This window comes from Ceratotherium simum, chromosome 8, assembly GCF_057802395.1.
Source record: "Ceratotherium simum simum isolate JZ-2026a chromosome 8, ASM5780239v1, whole genome shotgun sequence".
Taxonomy (NCBI): Eukaryota; Metazoa; Chordata; class Mammalia; order Perissodactyla; family Rhinocerotidae; genus Ceratotherium; species Ceratotherium simum.
The window spans coordinates 7,260,459-7,287,030 of NC_141907.1; the positions used below are offsets into that span (position 1 = coordinate 7,260,459).

A 26,572-nucleotide genomic window follows, 5' to 3' on the forward strand; every position below is an offset into this window, starting at 1 on the left:
GGCTTCCGGCGGCGTCACTTCCTCCTGGGGGGGGTGGGGTGTGGCCGCGGCGCGCAGGCGCGCGGGGAGGCCCCACAGCGAATTCGGCGCCGGGAAGCTCGGGAGGGAAGTGGTGGCCGCGTGGGGCGGGAGGCGGCGATTCCACGTGCTCCCCGCGGCCGGTTGAAACCGTTGGCGGGCTGTGGCCGAGAGGTGAGGGGGTAGCCCAGAGATCCGACTCGGGAGGCCGGGCGGGAGGGAGGCCGCTGCCGCATTTCCATCGTTAGAGCCCCTGCTTCGGCTCGCACGCAGTGCAGGAGGAAATCCGCTCAGATCTTATGCGTGCCCTGGGGTGGAAGGAGGCCTGGATTCGGGGTGGCCAGTTCCTCCCGATCTTAAACGGAAAGGCCCTCGTGCCGGGAACCCCCCTGTCCTGGGCAAACCAGGGTGGTTGGGCGCGGCCGGCCTGGGCTTCAGGCTTGCTGCATGCTGGGGACAAGGTTCTTGTCTTCCCCGAGTCTTGGGGAGCTCGGTCCCCAAAGAGGAGGCCTTAGAGCATAGGGGTTGAGAGCACGGACTTAGGACCAGAATGACTGCGTGTGCATCCGGGTTTGCCACTACCTGGATGTGTGACCTGCTGCAAGTTACTTAAGCTCTTCGTGCCTCAGTTTCCTCGTCTGTCAAAGGGGAATAAGATAGAACCCAACTCAGAGGACTGTTGGGAGGATTAGGTGAGCACAAACGTCTTACCACCTACGACGCGGCTTGGCACGTGGTAGGTGCTCAATAAATGTCGGGATTTTCTGCAGCATCTGCCTCTGAGGAGACAGGGAGGGGAGCAAGGGGGAGCGTATTTGCAAGGCTGACTTCCTGCAGAGAGGGCCCACCTGGCACTTAGTCACACTGCACCCCCGGTCTCCAGCGCTCAGCGTGGTGCTGACAGGTGGTAGACTTATACAGATGGTTTTTCCACCGGCAAAGGGATGCTGATAAAACAAGGCTGGTGATGGAGTGTGTGGGTGAGGTGGAGGGGTAGAGACGTGGCTTAACTTCTCCCAGCCTGTTTGCTCCTCTGTCAAGTGGAGATAGGTGTGCCTGTCTCCTAGGGCTTCTGCAGGGAGCAGGGGAGAGGTCCAGGGTGAATGCATATCGCGACTGTCATGGCCCCCACATTCAGGTGGTTAGGCAGGATGGGGGATAGTGTGTACTTGTGTGTCCTTCCCTTTCACCATACCCTCTTGGAATTTTACCCCCTGGAAGGGGCTCAGGGCTGGTCCAGTTGGCCCGACCCATTGTTTCACAGATGGGAAAACTTAAAGTTCAGAGGGGACAGTAACTTGCTCAGGGTAACAGTGCTCACTGGGGGCTGTTGCCAGCTTGGCCCCTCAGGTGAGCGGAGATGGGGTTTAGGTCTGTGTATGTGTGAGAGAGAATATTTTAAGAATAGTTAACATAGTTTTTGTAAAAAAATAAACACCAAAATATATAGGGAGGAAGGTAAAAAAATAACTCCAGATATAATCCCAGAAGCAAACCTGAGTTGGTGTGATCAGGGAACAGGGCGGTAGAGTAGGCTCCCGTGGGGTGGAGATCCAGAGGAGACTGGAGTGAATTTATGAAGCTAGACGAGTGGATTGAGGGTCATATTTAAAGAAGCATGAGTTTGGGAAGCGACTGGGTGCAATAGTATTGATGTGTAGTTAATAGGTCACTGGAAATTCTTTCTACTATTGAGTAAGGATGAATCTTGCACATCTGGTATCTTTTTTAACTTTCCACTCAATGCTCCAAGATAGATGTTAGACCCAATTTACAGATAAAACAGATGCTGGAAAGTTAAGGTACCTCGAGGTCATTTAGTTTTGAATTGACAGATATGGGCTCCACCTCAGATCCTCTGGCCCTGTGTCCAGGCCCAGTTCAACAGAACCTGGCCACCATCTTGCTAAGAGGAGACTGAGGAGCCTGGATTCCTTCACAGGTTCCCAGTCCCTTACTGATGCTATCTGCTGCCCTCAACTCGGCATCACTGTGCAACAGCAGACATCCTCTGCTGAGACACGGTGGTCTCCTTGCCCGGTACAGGCCGGCCTTAGGATGAAGACTTAGGGTCCTAGTATTTCAAATGGAAGGTCATGAAATGCACGACATCTGAGCCCGGGAGACAGGTGTCCTAAAAGTCTTACTGCAGCATGTTTTCAGCTTTTCTAACTTCCGAAGTATAAATGTTACAGATTTACTAAAAACATCGTTTGAAAGTTTATTTAAATTTCTTTGATATTTATTTAGTCTTGTGAAATCTGAATAAGTTTAATCTTCTGTTGTCGGCAATGCTTGCTATCTTCAGTTGGAGGGACTGAATTTTCAGGTGGGGTCTGTTTGTAAGTTTGTAGCATTACACTTCTGACGTTGTTAAGCCTGCACTGACGCTGGGGACACCCCGTCTGCCGTGCAGTTAGGAGGATCCTGAGCTTGCGGTTCACGGCCCACCCCCGTAGACACACACGTAGGTGTTTCCTGCTTACATGAAAGGTGTTTCCTCGGGGGAGGTCAGGTGTGAAGTGTAATCAAGGTGACTCTTGGCTGGTGGTGGCATGTCCTCTGGGCTCTGAATAAGGGAGGGATAAGCTCCTTACAGACCATATCTCACTAGCAAGCAGGCGGTCACACTGTCCCCATTTCAGATCAAGTGTAAAAATGCAGCGATGGCTCTAAAAGTCCAGAGGAAGGCACCAAGAGACTGAGTTCTGATTTACTGTGCAAGCTACCCATTCTGCCTTTAAAAAAAACTTAACAAATTTCTAAATGTGAACATTCGCCACAAAAGACCAAATGAAAATGGTTGGAGAGGTATTTCTCCAATGGACATGTGACCACATTCTAATCCTCCCTTGAGGTGATGTTTACACTGTGTGTGGTTAATCCCCAGAGGGATGACACGTTTTGCACAGATACTCCGAGCATCTTTTTTGTCAACATCACTGGCTTCTTTCTGCTGATAAATTTTGTTTTCAGCTGTCCTTCTCAGGCCTTTAATTCCTGACCTTCCATGACAGACTGAGTCTCCCCACTGGATCTCAAGCTTGCCGAAACCTTCCTCCCCTCTGCCCGCCCCCTGGATCCAGAAACAGAATAGACCTCCACAGTGAAGGTCGGAAAGCTCTAGGCCATAGCTTAAGTTTGAGGGGGTATGTTTTCATTGTTGCATCTCATTAAGAAAGTACTTTTAAATTTTTCAGCAGATAATTTGGCTCTTCGCAGCTGTTTCTACCTTGTGTGTAAGATGACAGTCCATTTCTTGGTGACTAATTAATGGTTTACTCTTGTCCTTAGACAAAAGTGCCCCTGCAGACTCTGAATTTGATAACGTGGTTTTTGCTGTTGTTCCGGCCTTTCTTCTCCTGTGTGAGGCAGGATGGCTGCTCTCGTTGCCCGTCATTAACTAAGCATCCATCTGCCATGTGCATGTGCAGAATGCTAAGCTTCGAGGGAGCTGGGTCCTAGTCCACGTGACGCCAGCTCCCCGGGACTTGTGACTGTTTTCACACATCTTTACCATAACCAGATGAGAAGATGGTCATGGTTGCCGCACGTCCCAGGACACTCATGTTTGCTCTCCTCTGGATTCGGTGCTAGGCTGCGGCTGACCACATGTCCTCCCTTGCTACCCTTCCCTGATGGTGAGCTGAGGAGGGGGACCTGGGGCCAGGGGCCTGCATTTTATATGTAGCATATCAGGCAAACTGAAGTCCGACAGTGCCCCGCGGGGCAGGAGGCCTCCACGAGAGACTGGCTGGGCCTTTGTAAGCCCTGGAGTAGCAGCCAGGACGTACATTTCCACTCAAGGCTGGATGGACAGGGACAGCCCTGATCCTTGCCTAGGGGTGACCTTTCCAGCAGTGACCCGGAACTTGGGAGTGGAGGAGAGGTGGGGATTCCATGCATGAGAGTTCTCATTTGTGCCGAAGGATTCTTGGATGAAGTCTTACCCTGAAGCAAATTGCCTCAGTTTACTTGATCCTTACCTTCATTTTCATAATGAGGAAGAAAGTGCTGCGTTAAACAGTTCTCAGAATTTTTGTTGTGAAACTTATTTATGACGTAAAACGACAAGGCTTTTAGAATCTAGTGATTAAAAAATTATATAACCATGCAAAGTTACTATGACTTCTGGAACACTTTTAGGTGAATTTGTGTTTTGTTGAGCACAGTAGCATATCCATGAAATTTTAGAATGGGGGTTATATATAAGTGCAGACAAACTTAATCTTGGGCGGTACTCGGGACTCCTGGGTTGTGAACACCCTCCAGTAATTCAGCACCCAGCTTTGGGGACACCTGGATATGGTTCCATTTCTTTCTGATTGACCTGAGAAGAAGCCACACCTACTCTCTGTGCACTAAGACGGAAGGGCACATCCTCGTATTTTAACACCTGTGGATACATTGTTGTGCCTATATGAATGCTTTTTGTGCTTATAGAATTGTTTTTAGGCCTCTTCTCCACTTTCTAAACCTCCTTCAGTTTCCCTTTTGCTCTGTTCTTATGGTATTTGAGGACCTGAAATAATTTGCAGTGCACACCTAAAGGCATTAGAGAGAGAAAGAACACATGTGCACTTAAAGTTATTAGAAAAAGTAGGATATTTTGCTTAATGCCCCCAAAACTCTTCATCTCTAGAGGCAGGCTGCCAAGTTTAAATCTTGGTTCTGCTACTGTGACCTTGGGCAAGTTATTTCATCTCTCTGTGCCTCAATACCTCATGTAAATTGTCGACAATAATAGTCCTTCCCTCACAGGGTTGCTGTGTGGATTAAATGAGTTGATAGATGTAAAGCCCTTGGAATAGTGCCTGGCACACAGTAAACATACACTCCACAAATGTTAGCCATTATTATCACTGTTAATTGTAATTTTACTTACATGGTGGTAGGGTTTATATAGATTGCTAATCACCTTTGATTCTGTTGTGTAGTTATTATCATGTGAAATTAGGGTTGAGAAGTTAGCTGTATGAATCATTTATTTGGAATGGAAGTTTCAGATTATAATGATAATTATCTTTTTTACCTTTCTAATCTTTTTTTAGGACAAGACTTCACCCTATCTTGGATAGACAATATTTAATCATTTAGCAAAAATGGTATTTTTTACATGCAATGCATGTGGTGAATCAGTGAAGAAAGTACAAGTGGAAAAGCACGTGGCTATTTGCAGAAACTGCGAATGCCTTTCTTGCATTGACTGCGGTAAAGATTTCTGGTAAGTTCCACATAATTCATGTAGATCCACAGTAAAGGTCCAGTTTTGGAAGCCCTGACCCCACAAAGCTTTAAAAGAAAATGAAGCAAATTTGAGGAAAGAAATTAAGAAAACATTAAAAGTGCTTTACAAGACCATTTGCATTTTAAGGACGATTTAAAGAGAAGACTAAGGGAAGGGGAGTTAAGATGATTAGAGATCTGATCAGTCAGTGGCTCTTGCTGTCTTTTTCCCACCATTACCAGACCCAGGGAGGTGACCACACTGAGTAGGTTTTCAGAATTGTGGTGTGTTGATCACACTGAAGGGATGGATTTATAGACCAGGAAACGAATTTATTAGTTCACAGTGGAGGGTATTGGGGAGAAGAGACTAGGTCCTCCCTAGAAAATTAGAGGTAATAGGGGGAGTGAAGCTCCTCCTGGCGCTTCCACTGAGGGGGTCTCTGGAAAGGTGAGGACTTAGAGGGAGGGACCAGATCCACTGTTTCTGAAGGAAGGCCATTTGCAGATGGCTAATGCTGATGCCCCTTCAGCTTCAGAGGGTTCAGGGGAAAAGGCGGCTTTTGGTGCATCTGCCCCAATGTCCGCTGTGGCATTTGGACGATATTTGCTAACAATTCATTTTAATTTCATTTCAGAGAAGTGATATTTAAAAAAATTTTTTTGGGAACTGCTAATACCTAATCCTAGGAGGAAGCTTGGTATATAAAACAGGTGAAAATTGGGTTTTGCCCCTGACCTTGTCCCAAACATCTCTGTGAGGACCCCATAGAGCTTCATAAAGATTATATGAGACAGAATTGAGTTTCCTTTTTTCCAAGACTCTGAGATCCAGAACATGTTAGTAACCTGATACCACCATTGTATACCAGCTTTTAACTTATTCTATAGCTGATTATTAATTGCGTGCTGTATTAGCAGGAAATCATACAGATTTTGTAATTTAGGATAAAACCACCCTATTGCACAGAATTGTTTTCTTTTTTCTTCAGTATATATTCACTTATGACTAAAAAAAAATGTTACCTATCAATTTGGTTTAAGACATTTGTATATAAAGATGGGTGGAAAGTTTGGTGGTGAGTTTTATATTGAACAGTTTGGAGGAAGGAATGTGGTTATGACCAGGAGGTTATAAGCACAGTAAGTGAAATGGTAGGGTGCGTATGCAGTGGACAGGTGTGAAATACAAGTGTGGACTGCAGATGGTCAGAGCAGCATGCTAGCGTGAGACAGAGACTCCAGTTTGAAAATCAAGCTAATGGTGGAACCTTTTATCACTTTAAGGGGTGACGACTATAAAAACCATGTGAAATGCATAAGTGAGGACCAGAAGTATGGTGGCAAAGGTTATGAAGGTAAAACCCACAAAGGCGATATTAAACAGCAGGCATGGATTCAGGTAAGGTCTTTCTAATTCATTGAGTAGCTTCATCTGACACCTTCTACTTTCTTTGGAAGCCTGAGAAACTAAGAATAAATGCCTCATTCCTACAGACCAGACCCAGAAACATCATGTGTTAGGATAGACTGAAGCTGAGCAACTAAGCCTTCTTGAAAAAGAGTTCTTTCTTTCTCTGTTAATACAATTGCAACGTATTTTGTCTTTAATCTGTATGTTTGACAGATTTCTTGCAAAAATATTTCAGAATTCTCATTAGCTTTCCCTTGGCAAATCTGTATCTGCCTCTAGTGGTAATGCAACTTTTCTAACTCAAACCATGTTAATCTATCATGTCTGTCAGTCATCAGATTTGGGCAAAATAAAGACATTTTCACAAATATGAGGAATTTTCTACTTAACTAAAATAAAATGAAAACATGTACAACAAAAATGGCAAAAGCAACGAAATCTCTAATTCACTGAGAGGTATAACTTCCAGAATGTTACTCACCTTTTACAGAATAGATAGCAGGAGGAAGGATTCAGAAAGGAAGGTGGGAGAAAGAAGACAAATGTCATCTATGTGGAAATTCTGTATTTTTCTAGAAACAAAGTAAATAGTTACTCTCTGATGATAGAGCTTAAATGTGAATTTGCTGATAATGACTAGCTTACTCAGTCAGCCAACTCCTGGGAGGGAGAGTCTTGGGTTCACAAAGGACTCACAAAGTCTGCCCAGTGCAGGTTGAGAAGCTAGTGAAATGCCCTATCTTAACTAAGATATTTAGGCTGGCCACCATCAGCCACACTTTTGGGCCCTGTTATCTGTAATCTCCCTGAGAACTAGACATTCCTAGGCCCCTAAGCTGAGGTACCTGGGTGTATGAGTTCCATCTCTGTTGACATCACATCTTGAATGAAACCCTCTACAGCAGAGGTCATCAAACTATGGCCCATGGGTCAAATCTGGCCCACCACCTCTTGGTAAGTAAGGTTTAGTGGTGCACAGCCATGTCCATAGTTTCCGTATTGTCCATGGCTGCTTTAGTGCTGCAAGGGCAGTGCTGAGTAGTTAGGACCTAAACTGGATGGTCTGCAAAGCTTAAAACCTTTACTTTCTGGCCCTCTACAGTAAAGGTTTGCTGACCCTGCTCTAAACTGTCAGGCTTCAGCAGCCGTGTCACTGGGTCAGAGATCAAGAACTTGACTTTGGGTTCTGCCCCGGTCCACTCGCCATCTGATTCCTCCCAACTCTCTAGTTGACATTGTTAACAGATGGATAAGACTAAAGGTGGTATGCTGGGAGGATAAACAGGGCCTCCTGTGACCAATCTGACAGAGATGGATTTGGGGGTTTTGTTCTTTTCCTTAACTCCTTAAACCCTTTATTTTTCAAGATTGAATTTTGGAATCCTGTCAGTGTTAACGTTCGCTGAGCATCCTTCCAGATGTCTCTGTGCTGACACACAGAGAGTGGATAAATGATCAGGAAAAAATACCCGCTTGCATGGGTCACAGTGTTTCCTCCAAACTTGGTCACCCGTGTTCTGTTCTCTTCTGCCTCTCAGCACACCACTCCGGTCAGCGCTGAGCCAGCCTGACGTCTGCCTTGTTCATGTTTGGCTCCTTTTCTTGATTTGTTTTTCTGCCTGGAGAAGCTTTGCCTTATCCTCGTCTTAGTATCCTGTATCCATTTTTCTAGTCTGTTTATATATAGCTTCCATTCTTTCCTAACACAGGGGCATTTTCCTGCATTGTATTTGTTTAGCTGCATCATTTGTCCATATTTGGCTCATCGGTGACCATCTTTCTTGTGTGCTGTCATCTCGCTAACTTTAATCATTATCTTTTTCCTCTGCCTTCACTGATTGCCATAAGCATTTTCTCTAGGTCACTTATTTAATTTTCATCTCTGTTCTGTTCTTGCTATTTCAGATTTATTTATTAGATCTTAATGCTGTTGTCTTGGTCCTCAATTGATTTCCTAGTCCCTATAATATCCTTTTTTTGTCTCATTCTTTTGATTACTTTTGGCTTGTTATATTCTTTTTTTTCCAGTATTTTTATTTTTTTTATTTTTATTTATTTATTTATTTATTTATTTTAAAGATTTTATTTATTTTATTTTTCCCCCCAAAGCCCCAGTGGATAGTTGTGTGTCGTAGCTGCACATCCTTCTAGTTGCTGTATGTGGGACTCGGCCTCAGGATGAACGGAGAAGTGGTGCCTCGATGCGCACCCGGGATCCGAACCCGGGCCACCAGCATCGCAGCGCGCGCACTTAACCACCAAGCCACAGGGCCGGCCCTCCAGTATTTTTAAATTCTGGTAAATTATACATGACATAATGTTTACCATTTTAACCATTTTTAAGTATAAAATTAAGAACATTCACATTGTTATGCAACCATCACCATCCATCTCCAGAACTTTTTTATCTTCCCAAACTGAAACTCTGTCCCCATTAAACAACAACTCCCATTCCCTCCTTCCCCCACGCCTGGCACACAGCATTTTACTTTCTGTCTCTATGAATCTGACTGCTCGAGGTACTTCATATAAGTGAAATCATATAGTATTTGTCTGTTTGTGCTGGCTTATTGCACTCAGCATAATGTCTTCAAGGTTCATCCATGTTGTAGCTGTGTCAGAATTTCCTTCCTTTTTAAGGTTGAGCAATATTCCATTATATGGATAGACCACATTTTGTTTATCCATTTGTATGTCAATGGACACTTGCATTGCTTCAGTCTTTTGGATATTGTGAGTAACATGGCTGTGCACAAAGGTGTACAAATATCTGAGTCCCTGCTTTCAGTTCTTTTGAGCGTATACACAGAAGCAGAATTGCTGGATTTTTTACATTTTTTGAGGAACCATCATACTGTTTTCCATAGTGACTATACCATTTTATATTCCTATAAGCAATGCACAAGGGTTCCAATTCCTTCACGTCCTTCCCAACACTTATTTTCTGTTTTTTTGATAATAAACATCCTAAGGAGTATGAAGTGGAACCTCATTGTGGTTTTGATATGTATTACCCTATTGATTAATAATGTTGAGCATTTTTCGTGTGTTTATTGGCCATTTGAATGTCTTCTTTGGAGAAATGTCTGTTCAAGTCCTTTGCCCATTTAAAAAAATTTTTTTTGCTTGAGGAAGATTAGCCCTGAGCTAACATCTGTGCTAATCTTACTCTATTTTTTTGTGTGTGTATGTGGGTCACTGCCACAGCATGGCTGATGAGTGGTGTAGGTGCGTGCCCGGGATCTGAATCTGCAAACCCGGGCTGCCAAAGTGGAGCATGCCGAACTTAATGACTACGCCACGCCTTTGCCCGTTTTTAATTGGGTTGTTTCTGTATTGTTGAGTTGTAGGAGTTCTTTACATATTTGAGTCAACACCTTATTAGATAAATGATTTGCAAATATTTTTTCCCATTACATGAATTGCCTCTTCACTCTGTTGATAGTGTCTGGTGCACAGAAGTTTTTTATTTTTGATATAGTCCAATTTATTTTTTTCTTTTGTTGCTTGTGCTTTTGGTGTCATATACAAGAAATCATTGCCAAATCCAATGTTGTGATGCTTTTTCCATGTGTTTTCTTCTAAGCGTTTATGATTCTAGCTATCAAGTTTAGTTCTTTGATGCATTTTAAGTTAATTTTTGTAAATAGTGTTAGGTAAGAGTTGAACTTGATTCTTTTGCCTGTGGATATTCACTTATCTCAATACCATTTGTTGAAAAGACTGTCTTCTCCCCATCGAATGGTCTTGTCACCCTTGTTGAAAGTCATTTGGCCATATATGAAAGGGTTTGTTTCTGGGCTCTCTATTCCATTGCTCTGTATGTCTGTCTTCCGATCCACAAACACAGAATGTCTTTCCATTTATTTGTGTCTTTAATTTCTTTCAGCAATAGTTTCCCGTGTACAAGCCCTTCACTTCCTTGGTTAAGTTTATTCCTAAGTATTTTATTCTTTTTGATGCTATTGTAAATGGAATTGTTTTCTTAATTTCCTTTTCAGATTGTTCTTTGTTGGTGTGTAGAAATGCAACTTAATTTTTTTTTTTTTTTTTTTTTGGTGAGGAAGATTAGCCCTAAGCTAACATCCACTGCCAATCCTCCTCATTTTTTGCTGAGGAAGATTTGGCCTTGGGCTAACATCTGTGCCCATCTTCCTCTACGTTATACGGGATGCTGCCACAGCATGGCTTGACAAGCAGTGTGTCGGTCTGCACCTGGGATATGAACCTGCAAACCCCGGGCTGCTGAAGTGGAGCACGCGAACTTAACTGCCATGTCACCGGGCTGGCTCCAAATGCCACTTAATTTTTGAGTGTGGATTTTGTACCCTGCAACTCTGCTGAATTTGTTTATTGGTTCTAACAGGTTTTTTTGTGGACTCTTTAGGGTGTTCTACTTATAAGATCATCTTGTCTGTGAACAGAGATAATTTTACTTCTTCCTTTCCAATTTGCATGCCCTTTATTTCCTTTTCTTGCCTCGTTGCTCTGGCTATGACTTCCAGTACTATGGTGAATTCGTAAGCATAGAGATTAATATAGAATGTGGACTTGAAATGTGAACCCTCTAGCCATTAGAAGGACACTTAGTTTGGCTTTCATGAAACTCACGTCAGTTGTTTATTGTTTTTGTTTTGTCTTCCTTTTTTGTAGAAAATTAATGAATTAATGAAAAGACCCAATGTCAGCCCCAAAGTGAGGGAACTTTTAGAGCAAATTAGTGCTTTCGACAATGTTCCCAGGAAAAAAGCGAAATTTCAGGTATGTATTTGATACAGCTTCCCTGACTGGAGGGGGTGTAGCCCATTGGTGACTGAGCATGTACCTGTCAAAATGGGGTAAGTTGGTTTTTTTTCTTTTTGTTCTTTACAGAATTGGATGAAGAACAGTTTAAAAGTTCATAATGAATCTATTCTGGAGCAGGTGTGGAATATCTTTTCAGAAGCTTCCAGCAATGTAAGTCAGATCTAATTTTAGATTTGTAGTGTGGCAAAAATGATTAGTAATAATGAAATGGGAATGTCTTATTTTTGGAGGTCAAGACAGCTTTCTTTTTCAGAGAGCCTCTTTGTGCCTTCATTTATGGGAAGGAATAAACTGAATGCACTGCAGAGAAGATGTCCTTATTGTGCAGAGAAAGGTACTTAATCCCAATGTTTGATAATGGTAGCAGCTAACGTGAAAGTATTTGCTTAGAAATCAGGCAGCAGGATGTATTGGAAAGAACATGAGCTTTGGGTGTCTGACAGACCTGGTTTGAATCCCTGCTGGGCTGTTTGCCACACATTTGATCTTGGGCACATTATTTAACCTCTCTGAGCCTCAGTTTCCCTTTCTTAAGAAAAAGGTGGGTAGTCATCGTCATTCGTTTACTCAGTCCTTACTGACTGCCTGCTCTGTGCCAGGCCCTGAACATAAAATATAAATTCTCTCGCTGGTGATAGTGCCAGGAGGAAAATAAACAGGTGAGGACGTTGAGAGTGACTGCGTGTTCTCTCAGGTAGGGGTGGGTCCCGGAGGGCCCCTTACAGTTGTGGTATTATAGTAGACGAGGCTCTAAAAGCATCCATCTTGTGCCCAGCATTTAGTGGGCACTCAACGAGTGTTTGTCTCCCTCCTTCTGGTGGAGGGAGAATTCCTTTGGAATAATTCAGTCACCTGCCTGTCAGTGAAAATGGTTTGATCGGAGACACCCCCGATGTAATATACACATGAAGAGAGTCTCAGTTTGATATCTTGTAGCCACACTGTTGGTTACATTGTTAATTTCAATTTTTTCCCCATTAATTCAGTTTTATTTTGCTCCTATTTGGAGCTTATATCTTTGGAGACTTATATTATTAGTAGTTTCAAAAAAAACAGTGGGGTCTTTTATTCTAATCACATTGTCAAGTGTTTTTTTGCATTATAGAGAATAGTTTTGGTATTAAATTGGGATAAAAATGAAACTTTGTCTTAGCAGTATTTCTAGCATTTGTCTCTTTCAGAATATATAAATTGGGCCTTTGAAACCTTATAACCGATCATTTAATTGACATTTATGTGGCACCTGTTTTTTAAAGGTTATTTCCATTATTTTAACTAAGAATCAAAGATTTGAAATTACTTAGTTCGACTATAGAGTTTAAAAACAAGTCTTTCCCATTTCCCTTTTGAAGCTGTGAGCATATTAAGAATAAAATACAATAATCGGTAAACAGCTCATGGTAAACTCTGAGCTCTGACAGATATGCCTGTTCTTGCTTTGCCTTTGCCCCTGAACCTCACAGCACATCCCAGTGTTTGTGGAGGTGCCGTTCGTTCATACCTCCAGTGTCTTTCCCTCCTGCTTACTATGCACTGGGCATTAGGTTGGAGGCTTTATATCCTTCTGTGCTGTAATACCCTCTATACCCCAGCACAAATGGTGCCTGGTGTCTGTATGCAACCATAATCAGGCCAAAGTCCTGCCCTCACAGAGCTGTATTCTAGTGGGGGAGACAGACAACAACATATGAATATGGGTTTATGCTCTAATGTCAGGTTGTGATAAGCACTAGGAAGAAGCAGATGGCAGGAGGAGGGTCACAGAGTAAAGGAGGGGCTCTGTTAGGTAAGAGGTCAGTGAAGGTGTCGCTGAGGAGACCACATTTGAGGAGAGACTGGAATGAAGTAGGAAAATGGGGAATGAATTTGTCACTCATGTACTGAGCAGCTGCAAGATGAGGTGAATGTGCATCTACCTTCCTCCCTCTCTTTCCTCTTTCCCTCTATCCCAGTGGCGAGGAGTTGGTTCGGATGCAGGGGTGAGGCACCAGCTAGAGACTTGGTCTGAGTTGTGCGGAAGGAAGCCTAAGGTCTTTGGCACTCGGTAGTTATAATAATACCTGACTATAAGATATGAACAAAATTGTAGGATGGGTGTGGAGTGTCTTTGTCCCCTTCTTCCTCCTGAGTCCATTTCTGAACTCATTTTCTGCCTTCTGCCCCCCATGCGCTTGGACTAGTGGATTTCTCTAAACTGCTACTGAAAAGACTCCAACTAGTTAGTTGAACGTTTGTCTCCTAAATGTTACTCTTGTGGCCAGGGGTTGAGCATTAAGGTCTGAGTGAGGTGTGACCTTTGTAGAGTTCTTGTACTTGAGTGAAAGCCGATCCTTCTTTATTTGGTCCACCTTGGGGGACAGTAGTTCCCTCCTTGTGACCTCGTCTCCCGAAGGAGGCAGACTGGAGGTGACTTGTCTGAGTCACCTGGCTGGTAACTAGCAGAGATGGAACTTGGACCCAGGTCTACAGACGCTTAAATCCAGTGGTTTCCACCACCCCCGAAGCTGCCCCAGAGCTGCTGCCATTGACCCCCTCCCTCCGCCTCCAGGTGCATTAGGGCTCACAGAGCAGTTAACAAATTGCTCTGTGTCATCTCTTGAGAAGGGGCTGGTGGAGAGACTCCGGCATATTTAGAGTCAGGGAGTACAGCAGGCAATGGGGCTAGCCATGCTGAAGTCATTTTTAAGACGGATCTCAGTGCTGATTTGAATAAGGTAGTGCAGTAAAGGAGAGTGGACCTTATTCCAGTGCTTGTGGTTGTTTAGTTTTCCATGGTTCCTTGCTCACCATTCTTCACACTCTGTCCTGGTGTCCCTGACCCTTCCCCTGAGGTAACCATCTAATCTGAATGATGATGACAAAAACAGTACCTCTGTCTAGTACATGGTAGTTTACAAAACCCTTCCCATACATTGGGCCGGTTTATTGAGCATCCACCGTGCTAAGCACATGACATGTCTTTTTGCATTTTATTCGTACATTAACTGCATAAGGTAGGTGTTACTACCTTTCATTTTATAGATGAGGAAATAGATTCAGAGCAGATAAATAACTTGCCCGCTGTCACCTGGCTGGTAATGAACAGAGCTGGAACTTGAACCCAGGTCTGCAGATGCATAAATCCAGTGGCCTGCCACACCTAAGCTCTTATCTTTTATTGCAAAGAAAGGTGGATAGTGAGCCACAATTAAAGGTCTGGCTTACGTGATGAAAGGATTCTTCACTCTTCCCATGGAATGAAAATGTCTGTTAAACACAGAGAGGGGTGTGGCCGGGGAGAGTTATTCCTAGTTTGTATATTTATTGCTGCATTTTAGCTATTGTTCAGTATTTAGCACAGTTATAAAATGGTAAGTAATAAAGACATTTTTCTTGGAACAGTTTCTTCAGTGGATACATATAGTGGTGTGAACAACTGTGTCTAGAGAGTATTTATGTGTTTCTTGGTTTTGCTTAATAATGAGGAACCAGTCAGTAAGGGGCAGGATCAACAGCAACTCAACCAAGTGGCCAATCCACGCGCAGAAATCTCCACCAAGCTTCTGTCTTCCAAAGCAAATGACACCACGGAAGAACAAGCAGAGGTGAAGAAGAATAAAAGAGAAAGGAAGGAAGAACGGCAGAAGAAGAGAAAAAAAGAAAAGAAAGAACTAAAATTAGAAAACCATCAAGAGAATTCAAAGAGTCAGAAGCCGAAAAAGCGCAAAACGGGACAGGAGGCTGGAGTGGCAGACAGCCCCGAGGCCAGCGGCTCCGCAGGGAAGCAGAGCCAGAGGAAGAGGAGCAAGGGCTTGTGTGCTGAGGAGGGGGGAGTGGATGGAGACGTGGATGAGGAAGAGACAAAAACCGGTCCAGGAAAAAGAAAGCGGAAACATTCGGAGGGTATGTGGCTAGCTTATGCTCCGGGGCTTGTTACAAACATTTCAAAGCTGTGAATTTGGGATATATAAAATCTGTTAGCCCTTGCATTTTGAACCAAGTAAGGCAAAGAGCATAAGCTTTGCGATCGGGCCAACCTGGACTCAGTCCAGGCAAGTGACCTTACCTGTCAACTCCCCGTTTCCTCATCTGATGTGGAGCAGGGGAAACCCCACGGTGCTGGGTTGCTTGGGGAATGGGCGAGATGATGGATGTAAGGGGCCTGACCATGTATGGCTCTCGTTAAATGGTAACTGTTATCATAAATACAAAATCTTTTTTTTTTCTTCAATCTTTCTAATTACTTAGTTGAAGCAGAGTCTAAGAAGAAAAAGATGAAGTTACCAGGACATTCTGAGGGTGGAGAACCAGAAAACCATGAGGCTCCTGCAAAAGGTATCGCTGCCATCATTGGGAAAGCTCTGTCCTCTTTAGGGTGGGGAAGGAGGAGAGGAACTCTAGCCTTCTGGCGGGTCGTACCCTCTAGAGGCACATGGAGGAATTTGAAAGCAAAGTAAGTTCTGTAGGGTGTGACTCCAAAGAAATGAATGAGAGCTGTGTGAGGCACTCTTACAGTGTCTCTGTCTAGCTTTAAAGATAAAAGGTAAAGCTATCGGGATTGGAAATATATGTTGTCTTTGGAATTTAAAATAAACCCAGCATGGCTTTCCAAGCCCGTGTTCCCTTTCCCCTCCCCCTGCTTCGCCTGTCCCTCCCTGCCTCTCATTACTCTCCTAGAAGTAACTTGAGGTGCAGGCAGACTTGGCTGTTCCCTCTCCCCATCTCTGGGCCTGTTCCTGGTGTCTCCTTGCTTGGCACTCCATGGCCACCCTCTCCCTAAGCCAGAAGGTGTACTTGTCAGAATCCAGTCCCTGGTCTTCCAGGTTCCTCTTGAATTGTGCCTCCTCCACAAAGCTGCTCTTGCTCCTTGGGCCTGAAGCATTCCCTAGGGTCCTGCCAGTCAAGAACAGACCCAAGGACTCAAGTGGGAATTGAGGCTTTATTAACGGAGGTTCAATAACTGCCCAAGTTGGGTTAGATCTTTTATTTTTTTATTTTTATTTTTTGTGAGGAAGATCAGCCCTGAGTTAACATCCGTTGCCAATCCTTGTCTTTTTGCTGAGGAAGATCGGCCCTGGGCTAACATCCGTGCCCATCTTCCTCTACTTTATATGAGATGCCGCCACAGCATGGCTTGACAAGCGGTGCATCGGTGTGCGCCCAGGATCTGGGCCTGCGAATCCGAGCTGCCGAAGTGGGGTGTGTGCACTTAACCCCTTGTGCCACTGGGCTGGCCCCTGGGTTAGATCTTTTAGCTTGGAACCCCTCCCCAACCTTGTGTATCTGAGGCTTTTTTTTAAATTAAATTTCATGTTTTGAGATAATTGTAGAGTCACATGCAGTTATAAGAAGTAATGCAGACTTGTGTATCCTTATGTATCCTTTACCCAGTTTCCTTCAAGGGTAACGCTTTGCACAACAGTACAGTATGTCACCAGGGTGTTGACACTGATACAGTTGGGAGACAAATGTTTCCATCACCATGAGGATCTCTCCTGTTGCCCTTTTATAGCCATGCCCACTTCCTTCTCGCCCCCACCACCTCCTGTACTCCAGCAATCACTAATCTGTTCTCCATTTCTATAATTTTGTAATTTCAGACTGTTACATAAATGGCATCATTTAGTATGTAACCTTTTGTGATTGGCTCTTTTCCCTCAGCATTAATCTCTGGAGATTCATCCAGGTTGCTGCACATATTAATAATCCATTGCTTTTCATTGCTGAGTGGTATTCCATGGCATGGATGTACCACAGTTTGTTTAACCATTCGTCTATTGAAGGACATCTGGGTTATTTCCAGGTTATGGTTATTATGAATAAAGCTGCTATAAACATTCATGTACTGGTTTTTGTGTGAACAGATTTCATTTTTTCTGGAATAAATGTCCAGGAGTGCAGTAGCTTGTAGTATGGTAGTTGCAGGTTTAGTTTTTTAAGAAACTGCCAACATTTTCAAGAGTCACTGTACCATTTTATATTCCCATGAGCAGTGTGTGCATGATCCAGTTTCCCCACGTCCTGGCCCACATTTGGTGGTGGTATTGTTTTTTATTTTAGCATTCTGATCGGTGTGTAGTAAAGCTCATAGTGGTTTTAGTTTGTATATCTCTAATGAGATTGAATATCGTTTCATGTAGTTATTTGCCATCTGTGTATCTCGTCACTGAACTGTCTGTTCTTGCTCATTTTCTAATTGGATTATCTGGTTTTTTTTTTTTAGTTGAGATTTGAGAGTTCTTTATTTATTTATGTATTCTAAATATTAGTCCTTTGTGCGATGTGTGGTTTGCAAGCTTTTTTTTTGTTCAGTCTGTAGCTTGTCTTTTCATCCTCTTAAGAGAATCTTTTGTAGAGCATAAGTTTTTAATTTTGATGAAGTCTAATTTGTCAATTTTTCCTTTAATAGATCAAACTTTTGGTGTCAAGTGTAAGAGCTCTTTGCTTAGCCCTAGATCCCAAAGATTTTTTTCCTATGTTTTTTCTAAATGTTTTATAGTTTTACATTTTACACTTAAGTCCATGATCCATTTTGAGTTAATTTTGTACGTAAGGTATGAGACTTAGTTCATTTTTTGCCCGTCAGTGTCCAGTTGCTCTAGCACCATTTGTTGAAAAGGCTATCTTTTCCCTCATTGAATTGGTTTTGCACCTTTGTCAAAAATCAGTTGGGCATATTTGTGTAGGTCTATTCTGGGTTCTTTATTCTATTTCGTTGATTGTGTATCTGTCCCTCCACCAATAAATACTACACATTCTTGATTACTGTAGCTATATCAGAAGTCTTTAAATTGGGTAGGCTTATTCCTCCCACTTTATTCTTTTTCAAAATTAAGTTTAAGAATAATCTTGGCTATATCTACAAAAAAAATCTTGCTGTGATTATATAGGAATTGCATTATACCACTATATCAGTTTGGGGAGAATTGGTATCTTAATTATGTTGAGTCTTCTAGTCCCTGAACATGGTATGTCTTTCTATTTATTTAAATCTTCTTCAATTTCTTTCATTAGCATTATGTATTTTCAGCATACAAGTCTTCATCTTCCCAGGAGCAGAAGTCCCCTAGATGAGTCTTTTAGCCCACTGTATAGTAATTATTTGTGGCTGTCCTCTCTCTTATTCAAGGTTAAGCTCCTTTTGCTCATCTTTGTCTTGCTTACCGCGCTTAGACAGCCCCATGATCTTAGTGGATACTTAGTAAATCTTCTTGAGTTCATTAGATACAACTCTGTCTTCTCACAGGAACTTTGTAGTGGTGATGGTACTTATGATACTTAGTTAACCTGCTCACTCTAAGAACGAGTACTGTGAAGGGTAGTCAGTGCTTCTAGGCCACTGTGATTGGATGAGTCAAGTGCCTGCTCCACGGTACCATGGTATCCTCTTCATTCAGCGTTAGTTCATTTCCTGGGTAGCTAATAGATGTTGTAGAAATTGTTTCTTTACCCTCCTGGTAGTACAACAAAACAAAATGTTTTACACATTATTCTTTCTATTGTAGGTAAATTCAACTGGAAGGGGACTATTAAAGCAGTTCTGAAACAGGCCCCAGACAATGAAATAGCAATCAAAAAGCTACGGAAAAAGGTATGGTGCATGAATCCAGGTATATGATCTGGGAAGAATGAGTTCTTTATTTTAAAATGTACAGTTTTGTTTTTTAAAAAAATCTAAAATACCATAAACGTGTGTGTATATCTCTGACTTTACGCTGCTCCAGGAGCCCCTCAGGGCTTGTGGGGAGGGAATGGGCCAAATCCCATGCCACTCCTCGGCCACAGCAGTGCCTGAATTAAATTTGAAAATTATTTTTGTAGATATTTTAGTGTCTTTTGATTATTCCAGAGCAATGGTTTCTTCTCTCTTTGTTTAACCTTTTATCTGTCTGACATGGGTGGAGCAAAGTGCTCACACGTGTACAGCTGCACGAGTTTTCACAAGCAGAACACACCTGTGTTACCAGCACCTTGGTTGCTTTGTTTTTTTTACTGTTGGCCTACTTCTGGGTTAAAGAACATTTTAGGCAAATTTTCAGGACAAATGCACCCACTTGACAATTGTTTTTTTTGTGAAGATTTTAGCTCAGTATTATGCTGTGACAAATGAACATCACAAATCTGAAGAGGAACTCCTGGTCATCTTTAACAAGAAAATCAGCAAGAACCCGACCTTTAAGTTATTAAAGGATAAAGTCAAGCTTTTGAAATGAACATTTTCATATTTAAACATTGAATCCATTCTGCTGATTTCTTCCTTTCACTGCTGTTTGTAAAACATGTAATGAATCATAACAACTCAAATTTTCCTTTCCAAAACTGTATTTTTAATTTAAGAAAAATATATATTTTTGGTAGAACTTTTATGAGAAAATAAAATATATTCTTATCCAAAATTCTAAATTTGTAGTGGTGAAAATTACTGTACCTTAAAAAATACTTTTATGTGGAAAATATTTTTAAATGTGACAAGTCAAAAAATAATTCCTCCTTTGGTCAGACTAAAAAGTACTTGTTTTAACTACATCATTACTATACATTTTCAATTAGAAGTTTTTTGTGGATTTATTTTTTGTGTTGTTAAAACATGTATATGAATTGCAGTATTTCATCCAGGAACAGTCATAACAACGATCTTTTGTGTGTGATAATCCTTACCCAGCCAGAAGTTCTGCTCTGTAGAGGAGGTTTCTCTAACAGTTTGGCCCATCTACACTGTGGCCCAGTCTACCTTCAGCTGAAGATTTGCCCGAGACTAGATTTCAGGGTGTGGTCTTTGACCAGGTTCAGAGAAATAGATCGTTTGAGACTGAATCCAGTATTTAGCTGTATTGCTGTTCCAGTGCTCTCGTGGACTGAAATGCTTTCAGGAATGGTATTGTAAATCTTAGTTGATTGTACTGGAGGAGAGTAGGCCACTTTTTGATATGTGAGTAGGTTTTGCCCACAAGTCCCTTAAAAGCTGCTGCGTGTGATAAGCATCACCCCCTTAACCAGTGTTAACTATCATCGTTAACAGTATCTCATAGCACGGGGGAGAGCGAGGATGGGACACGGAATAAGTGTTAAAAGGATTAGGAGGGAAGATTTACAGGAGGAGGGGGCAAAAGGGCAGACGGAGATGCTCTCTGAGCCTCTGAGTTCCCTTGTGAGCCGAGGAGCCAGCCTCTCCCTGGACTTGCGGGCTGAGCTGAGCAGCAGTGTGTCTGCTTCTGATCTGGGGACAAGCCGCTGTGTAATGAGGGGATTCAGTGGCCCTGTGTCAGGATGAAAGAGGGCCTAGGCTTTAGAATTAGGCCTGGAGTCAGGCCCTGGCTTGGTCCCTTAATAGTTAACCTTTCTGAGCCTCACTTTTTTCATCTGGGTAATGGGATAGTACAGGTCCCTCTTAGGTTGTGAGTGAATGAACTAATTTGTGTAAAGTTCACAGCACTGTACCTAAGACCCAGTAGACAGTCATTCAGTGGTTGCTGTCACTACTGTTATTGTCATCAGTAACAATTTTTGGGTCATGAGAAGCTTTAGACATTTTGGAATGCAAAGAAAAAGTGAAGTTTGACCCAGACCACATACCTAATTAGGGACAAAAGCAGAATCCAGCTGTGCCTCCTAAGTCCAGTCCAGGACATCTTCCTGCCCCAGGGAGCAGGACTGTGTTCCACTGTCCTCCCAGTGCACAATGAGGGGTGCAGAGCTGCTCCCTAAGAGTGACTCGTTGGTGTACAAGCACCACAGTCTTTCAAGATTTATGCTGATTTTTATCTTTCTTTCAGTTTCACTGTGATGCATTTAAAGCAAAATTAGACAAATGTGACAAAACTAAAACATAGACTTCAATTATGGTAGGATCCTCATTTCTGCCATCCTTGTCAGCCGTTACCCAAGGTTCTCGAGTTAGAACTTGCCAACAGCACAGGGCAGAGATGGGGTTGGCTGCTCAGGAACGCCAGCAGAGTGTCCACGCGTTGGGGCTGGAGGAGGTGGCCTCTCAGTTCCCTCGAGCTCCGCGAGGATGAAGCAGCAAGGCCAGCAATGGCCATTCTGACGGTCACTGTCATGGGAGGGTCTCTTCACTGCAAACTGTGCAGTGGTGGTGGGAAGGGCTCCCCATGCCTGCAGTTGCCCCTGTGGGTCTGGCTGCAAAGCACAATCCACAGGTTGTTGCCGAGGTCCTTGCACAGAGACCACCCTGGGGTTTGGCAGTTGCCTGCCTGACTTGGACTCAGACACACACGCTATTGGAGCTCCAGGGACTTCAGAAACCAATCTAATGATAGTTCGTGTCATGCTTTGCAGCTCAGCTGCATTTTGTCGCTGTGGTTTCCTTATGTGAGTAAGGAAAAGTAAGAAAGTAAGAAAGTACTTTCTTACTTTCTGGCGTTCCTGGCGTTTGTCCACTGTGTGGAGTGGCCATTTTCTGTGATGCTGCTTAGAAGCAGGATTTGGGAGAAGATGGGCTGTATCTTGTCCTCCAAAGGATTAAGACGTGCGACTGTTGTAGGCTGGGGACCTCCTAATGTCAGACACGCAAGGCATTTTGCAGTCCCGTGAGGAAACGGAGGCCAAGGAGGACTGCCCTCCCCTCGGGCTGATGTAGAAGTTGTCTAAGAATTCAAGCAGCCGATGGCAGAGGGGCATTTACGTGGAGAAAGCTTAAAAATTGCAAATCACTCAAGTTTCCCCAGGTTAATCTTGCTTCCGGCAGGTACAAGTGGCTTGCTGCCTTGGTGAGTGAAGTAAGATGACCCCTCTGAGAAAGGAGGCTTTCAAGGACCCCGCTCCCAGTCTCTGTTTAAACCCACCTCACAGGGTGGTTATGAGAATAAGCTAATACAAGTCAAGATTAAGAGCATTTTTACAGGTCTGCAGATTTTTCTCTTTGAAAAGCCCTTATATATCCATCTAAACATGTCATTTTTCTTTCAAAGTTAAAAGTTGAGCTGACCAGTACTTATTAAAACAATTTACTTTCATAATCTCACTAGCCTGTAATTACCGCTCTTTTCTAAAATAGATTTCTAGGAATTGGGGAAAAAACAGCAGCAGCAGTCTTGGATATAGATTATTTTCCTTTAGGCAGCACTTTCGCAGTTGAACAAGGAAAGTTTTAAGAGATCAGTGGTTTTATCCAATTCATCTCCATTAGTGAAAGCTATTGATAGTGTATCTTAGTTCCTTATTCCACCATTGAAAACTGATCCTCCTAGCTGTTTTTCAGTTTTTGTGTTTTTTTGTCTCAATGATGAACCTGGACTCCAGCATAAAGTGGATAATTGTATATCGCTGACTTTTACCTGGATGCAGAACCATGCACCATAGCACTCTTGAGATGGTAACTCCTTCTCTTATGGAAGGAAACTGGAGGTCAATTATTATACTCAGGTAAGATAAGAGAAAAGGCATATTACATATATTTACCAGTATTTTGTGGTTACTGGATCTCAGCGTACATTCAGCCTTTATCCCTTCTCCAATTAAGCTTTCAAGAAATGGTTAAAATAGCCTTCTATGTTTCTCTTTTACTTAGCCAAGGAGAGCATATTATATTTCTCATTTACTAGGGACAGAAAGTGTTACTGTATATTGATTCCTAAATTACACATGAGCAAGAGGTTGGTTGCATAGTTAATCCTCGTTCTTGTTCCAGGAAGCTGGATTTTGGTACATATGAGAAAGCTCACCCCTTTCAATTTCAGAAGAGGAATCACTGACCATAAGCATGTGGTGGGATTTCGCATTTAAAGACATTCTGTTGGGAAGCGGTCTTGCATGCATGATTTTCGCTTTTCCTCAGAAACATGTTTGGACCTGAATCCTCCAGAACCCTCAGTGCCCGCAGTTCTGCACTAAGGCCTCTTGTTGATGAAACCACTCTAAAGCATGAGGACTAATGAGATAATTCCAGAGTGCCTACCCTGGGTGGGCTCTGCGCTGTCTTTAGGGAGAGGGAGAGAAACAGCTTCATGGCAGGCACAGGAAAATGTCCTGGGGGTGTACTGGTTGTAATGTGGGCCCAGAGAGGGCGGAGTCATTCCGCCTGGGGTGAGGATGGAGGGAGTTAGGTTAGCAAAGGCCCCCTGAACTGATGCTTGAAAGGTGGTTTTTACCTACCTGATGCACTATCATCTTTCCCTTATTCCTGCCACCTCACCTGCTTCACCCCCAGACTTCTACTTCCACCACATGGGAGGCAGTGCAAGGTGAAGTGCTCTACACGGGACTCCGTGCGCCAGAATGAGACTTGACGTTCAATCTGACTTTGTATTTTATTAGCCCAGGGCCCCTCTCGGGCAGGTTATGCAGCCTCCCTGAACCTCAGGGGTTTTGTCTATTGTACTGACTTCTAGGGGTAGATAGAGTGAAATTAAAATATTGTACACGAAGTGTCTGCCTCTTAGTAGGTATCTGGAAGTTCATGACATATGCACAGCTGCAGTGTCTACCATTGACTGAGATGCTGGCCCGGGGCGAGGCCCCATTCTGCTGACGTCTTGCTCTTGCCAGCACACAGCTCTCCAAGGGCCTGCACTGCAGCAAGAAGAGCCACAGTGGCCAAACCGGGCAGGGTAGCAACATGTTTAAATGAACAAATCACGTCAATTCTGAAGTAACACTCGAGTTTACAGTTAATATGTAACCATTTTTCAGGTCACATATACAGTCACAAAACTGCCCAACAAACCCAGATGAGTTCATTTTTTAATGTAAACTTTCTACTGAAGTATACACATAGAAACATACCTAAACAGACAGTTCAATGAATTTCACAAAGTGTCCACACCTGTGCCATCACTGCCCAAATCAAAGAAATAGACTATTTAACCCAAGGGTAACCATATCCTTCCGTCAGCATGGATTGGTTTAGCCTGGTTTTGAACTTGATGTAAATGGAATCATACGGCATGTAGCCTTTTGTGTCTGGCTTCTTTCACCCAACATTCCATGACACGCATCTGCATTGCTTTGTAGCAGGTGTTCATACCGTCTTCATTGCTGTACAGTAGTTACCCATTCTACTGTTGATAAAGTGTGCGACTGTCTCCAGGGTGGCTGGGTTCCTAATGAAATCGGCGTCGTTCACATGTCTCCTGGGGCACGTACTTTTCATTTCTGCTGAGTGTGTGCTAGGAGTGGACCTGCTGGCATCAGGTATGTTTCAGCTGTAACAGACACAGCTAAACGGTTTTCAGAGTGCTGTTACCAGTCTACACCACCACCCTCAGCCTATGAGGGCAGATGAGTTCATTTGCCCAAAAATGCACTGAAATTTAATGTTTCTCCAATTTTCATCTCTGTGTCTGTCTCCTGAAAATAGCTGTTTGTTATTCAATGCTGTCAAGTAAAATCACTGGGGGTCACCACTAGATTATAAAACTGTGGAAAATGGGATCTCCAAGTTTTCACAGCAGATTTCAGTCTTAAGTGATGTTAAAAATAAAACAGAATAGCAATTTCCCCCGGCTTAATGAATGACATCTTAGATAGTCTACCTCTGTCCTTTTAACATTTAAAGAAACTCAAGATCTTGCTCAGCTCACTTATTAGATTTTTCAACTTCTGTGATTTGGGGTTGGACCTTCCTTCTAACTGTCTGTCTGGGTTACAAAACAGGATCTCTGAGAAACAATTGTATGCACTGGCGAAAAGAGAAGTTTCTTTGTTTTGAGTGCAAAGGCTAGTTTGGCTTTTTTTGTTATGGGATCCGGGGAAGCTTTAATTTGTTCCCTTTGATATAAGTGATTAAACTGCCCCTTTGGTAGTTTAAATTGTAATTGCTGAGTAAGTACATATGTTTGTCAGAGTTGAAAGGTCAGACATCGCTGGGAAGGTCAGGCCTTTGTTTGGCCACAGAGCGGGTATTGTGAGCTACTCTGCCTTCCTGGTGACCCCAGGCCGGCTTCTCCGGGAGGCCCTGGGTAGTCCATATATTAGATTTCTCCACTGTAGATCAAAGGTGGGTGAAGACTCACTTCTATTGGGTAGTTCCTAACAGCACTGCTCTTGGGATTTGCATCAAGTTTGCCTCAGGACACTAAGGGTAACGTTATAGGATAGCCCTGCTCCGACCAATTTTATCCTTAGCAGGGAGGTATTTTATAGCTAAAAGTGAAGCGGCAATCTCTCTTCTGGGTTTCAGAAAAAAGTTAAGGTAATAGAATTTTCTCAATTTTAAGGTGTCCCTGCATAAAATTTCTTAAGCCTCTTGGTACTTGTTACCACAATTCTGGTTTAGATACTATGAGAATTGGCATAAACTTTTATAGCACTTGGTTATTTTTCACTTATTTTATCCATATTTCATGATGTTCCACAAAAGTGCCTGACACTCTATTGTTTGAATGAGTTTGAGAATCATAGGTCTGCAAGGAGAGCCAGTGGTTCCACAACATTGTCCTGACGGCAGGCCCTGTATCTTGAGAGCTCCCTGTGCCAGCGCTGTGGCGGTCTCTAATATCAGGTCTCCTTCCAGCTTCATCCTGGCCCTGATGCTGTGATTCATGATGTGGCCATCCCTTTCCTTGCAGCCAGGCACTCTGCTCTCCAATGCTCATCTTGAAAGGCCGGTGTCTTCTCCCCCTTGTTTTGTTTTTTTAACTTAAGGGCCTCCAGGTGACCTCAGGAGTTATGGCTGTGGTATGGGAGGTGATGTCCAAGGGGAGGTTGCAGAGTCCAGTTGACCTTCTGTGAGCAGGAATTTGCCCTTCTTGAAATACCTTGGTTTTCCTAAGGTTGGCAGGGGATTTCCCTATGGGCTCTGTTCAAAATATGTGTGATTGCATATTTACTTTTGTGATTTTCAGTACATCTAGATGAGCAATGTGTTGAGTCTCTTAAGGAATGACACGAAATTTCTTATTGGCATAAAAGCAATCCCCAGTTTGCATTTCTGGACTGTTGTCTGGCATGCCCTAAGCCCTCAAGCTAGGGACAGCAAATAGGTTTTATCTGACTGATCAACTCTAGTCAATTGGTGGTCATTTTCTGGTGTTCTTCACGATTTGGGGGCCCTACCCTGGCTCTTAGGAAGGGGAAGAAATGCTGTGATCGATTAGCAATGTCTGCCATGGGTCTGGGTGGGAAAGGGGCAACCAGGTAACCATATATTCCCTTTCAGGCTTCTAATGGAAT

At 43.1% G+C, this 26,572-nt stretch overlaps 1 protein-coding gene across 4 annotated transcripts; it reads left to right on the plus strand.

Annotated features, from left to right (window-relative positions):
* The first annotated feature begins 46 nt into the window (after positions 1-46).
* LYAR (Ly1 antibody reactive) lies at positions 47-19,839 on the plus strand. Of its 4 annotated transcripts, XM_087434915.1 has the most exons (10): positions 88-192; positions 3,313-3,659; positions 5,070-5,242; positions 6,532-6,646; positions 11,312-11,419; positions 11,531-11,614; positions 14,929-15,346; positions 15,692-15,778; positions 18,949-19,034; positions 19,522-19,839. In XM_087434915.1, the coding sequence occupies exons 3-10, from the start codon at positions 5,121-5,123 to the stop codon at positions 19,654-19,656; spliced, it is 1,155 nt and encodes a 384-aa protein (XP_087291041.1). In that variant the 5' UTR covers positions 88-192; positions 3,313-3,659; positions 5,070-5,120; the 3' UTR covers positions 19,657-19,839. The 4 variants fall into 4 exon arrangements, with proteins under 4 accessions (XP_004432327.1, XP_087291041.1, XP_087291043.1 ...); XM_004432270.3 differs by lacking the exon at positions 3,313-3,659 and having other exon boundaries at positions 47-192; XM_087434917.1 differs by lacking the exons at positions 88-192; positions 3,313-3,659 and adding an exon at positions 246-710.
* The last annotated feature ends 6,733 nt before the right edge of the window (positions 19,840-26,572 follow it).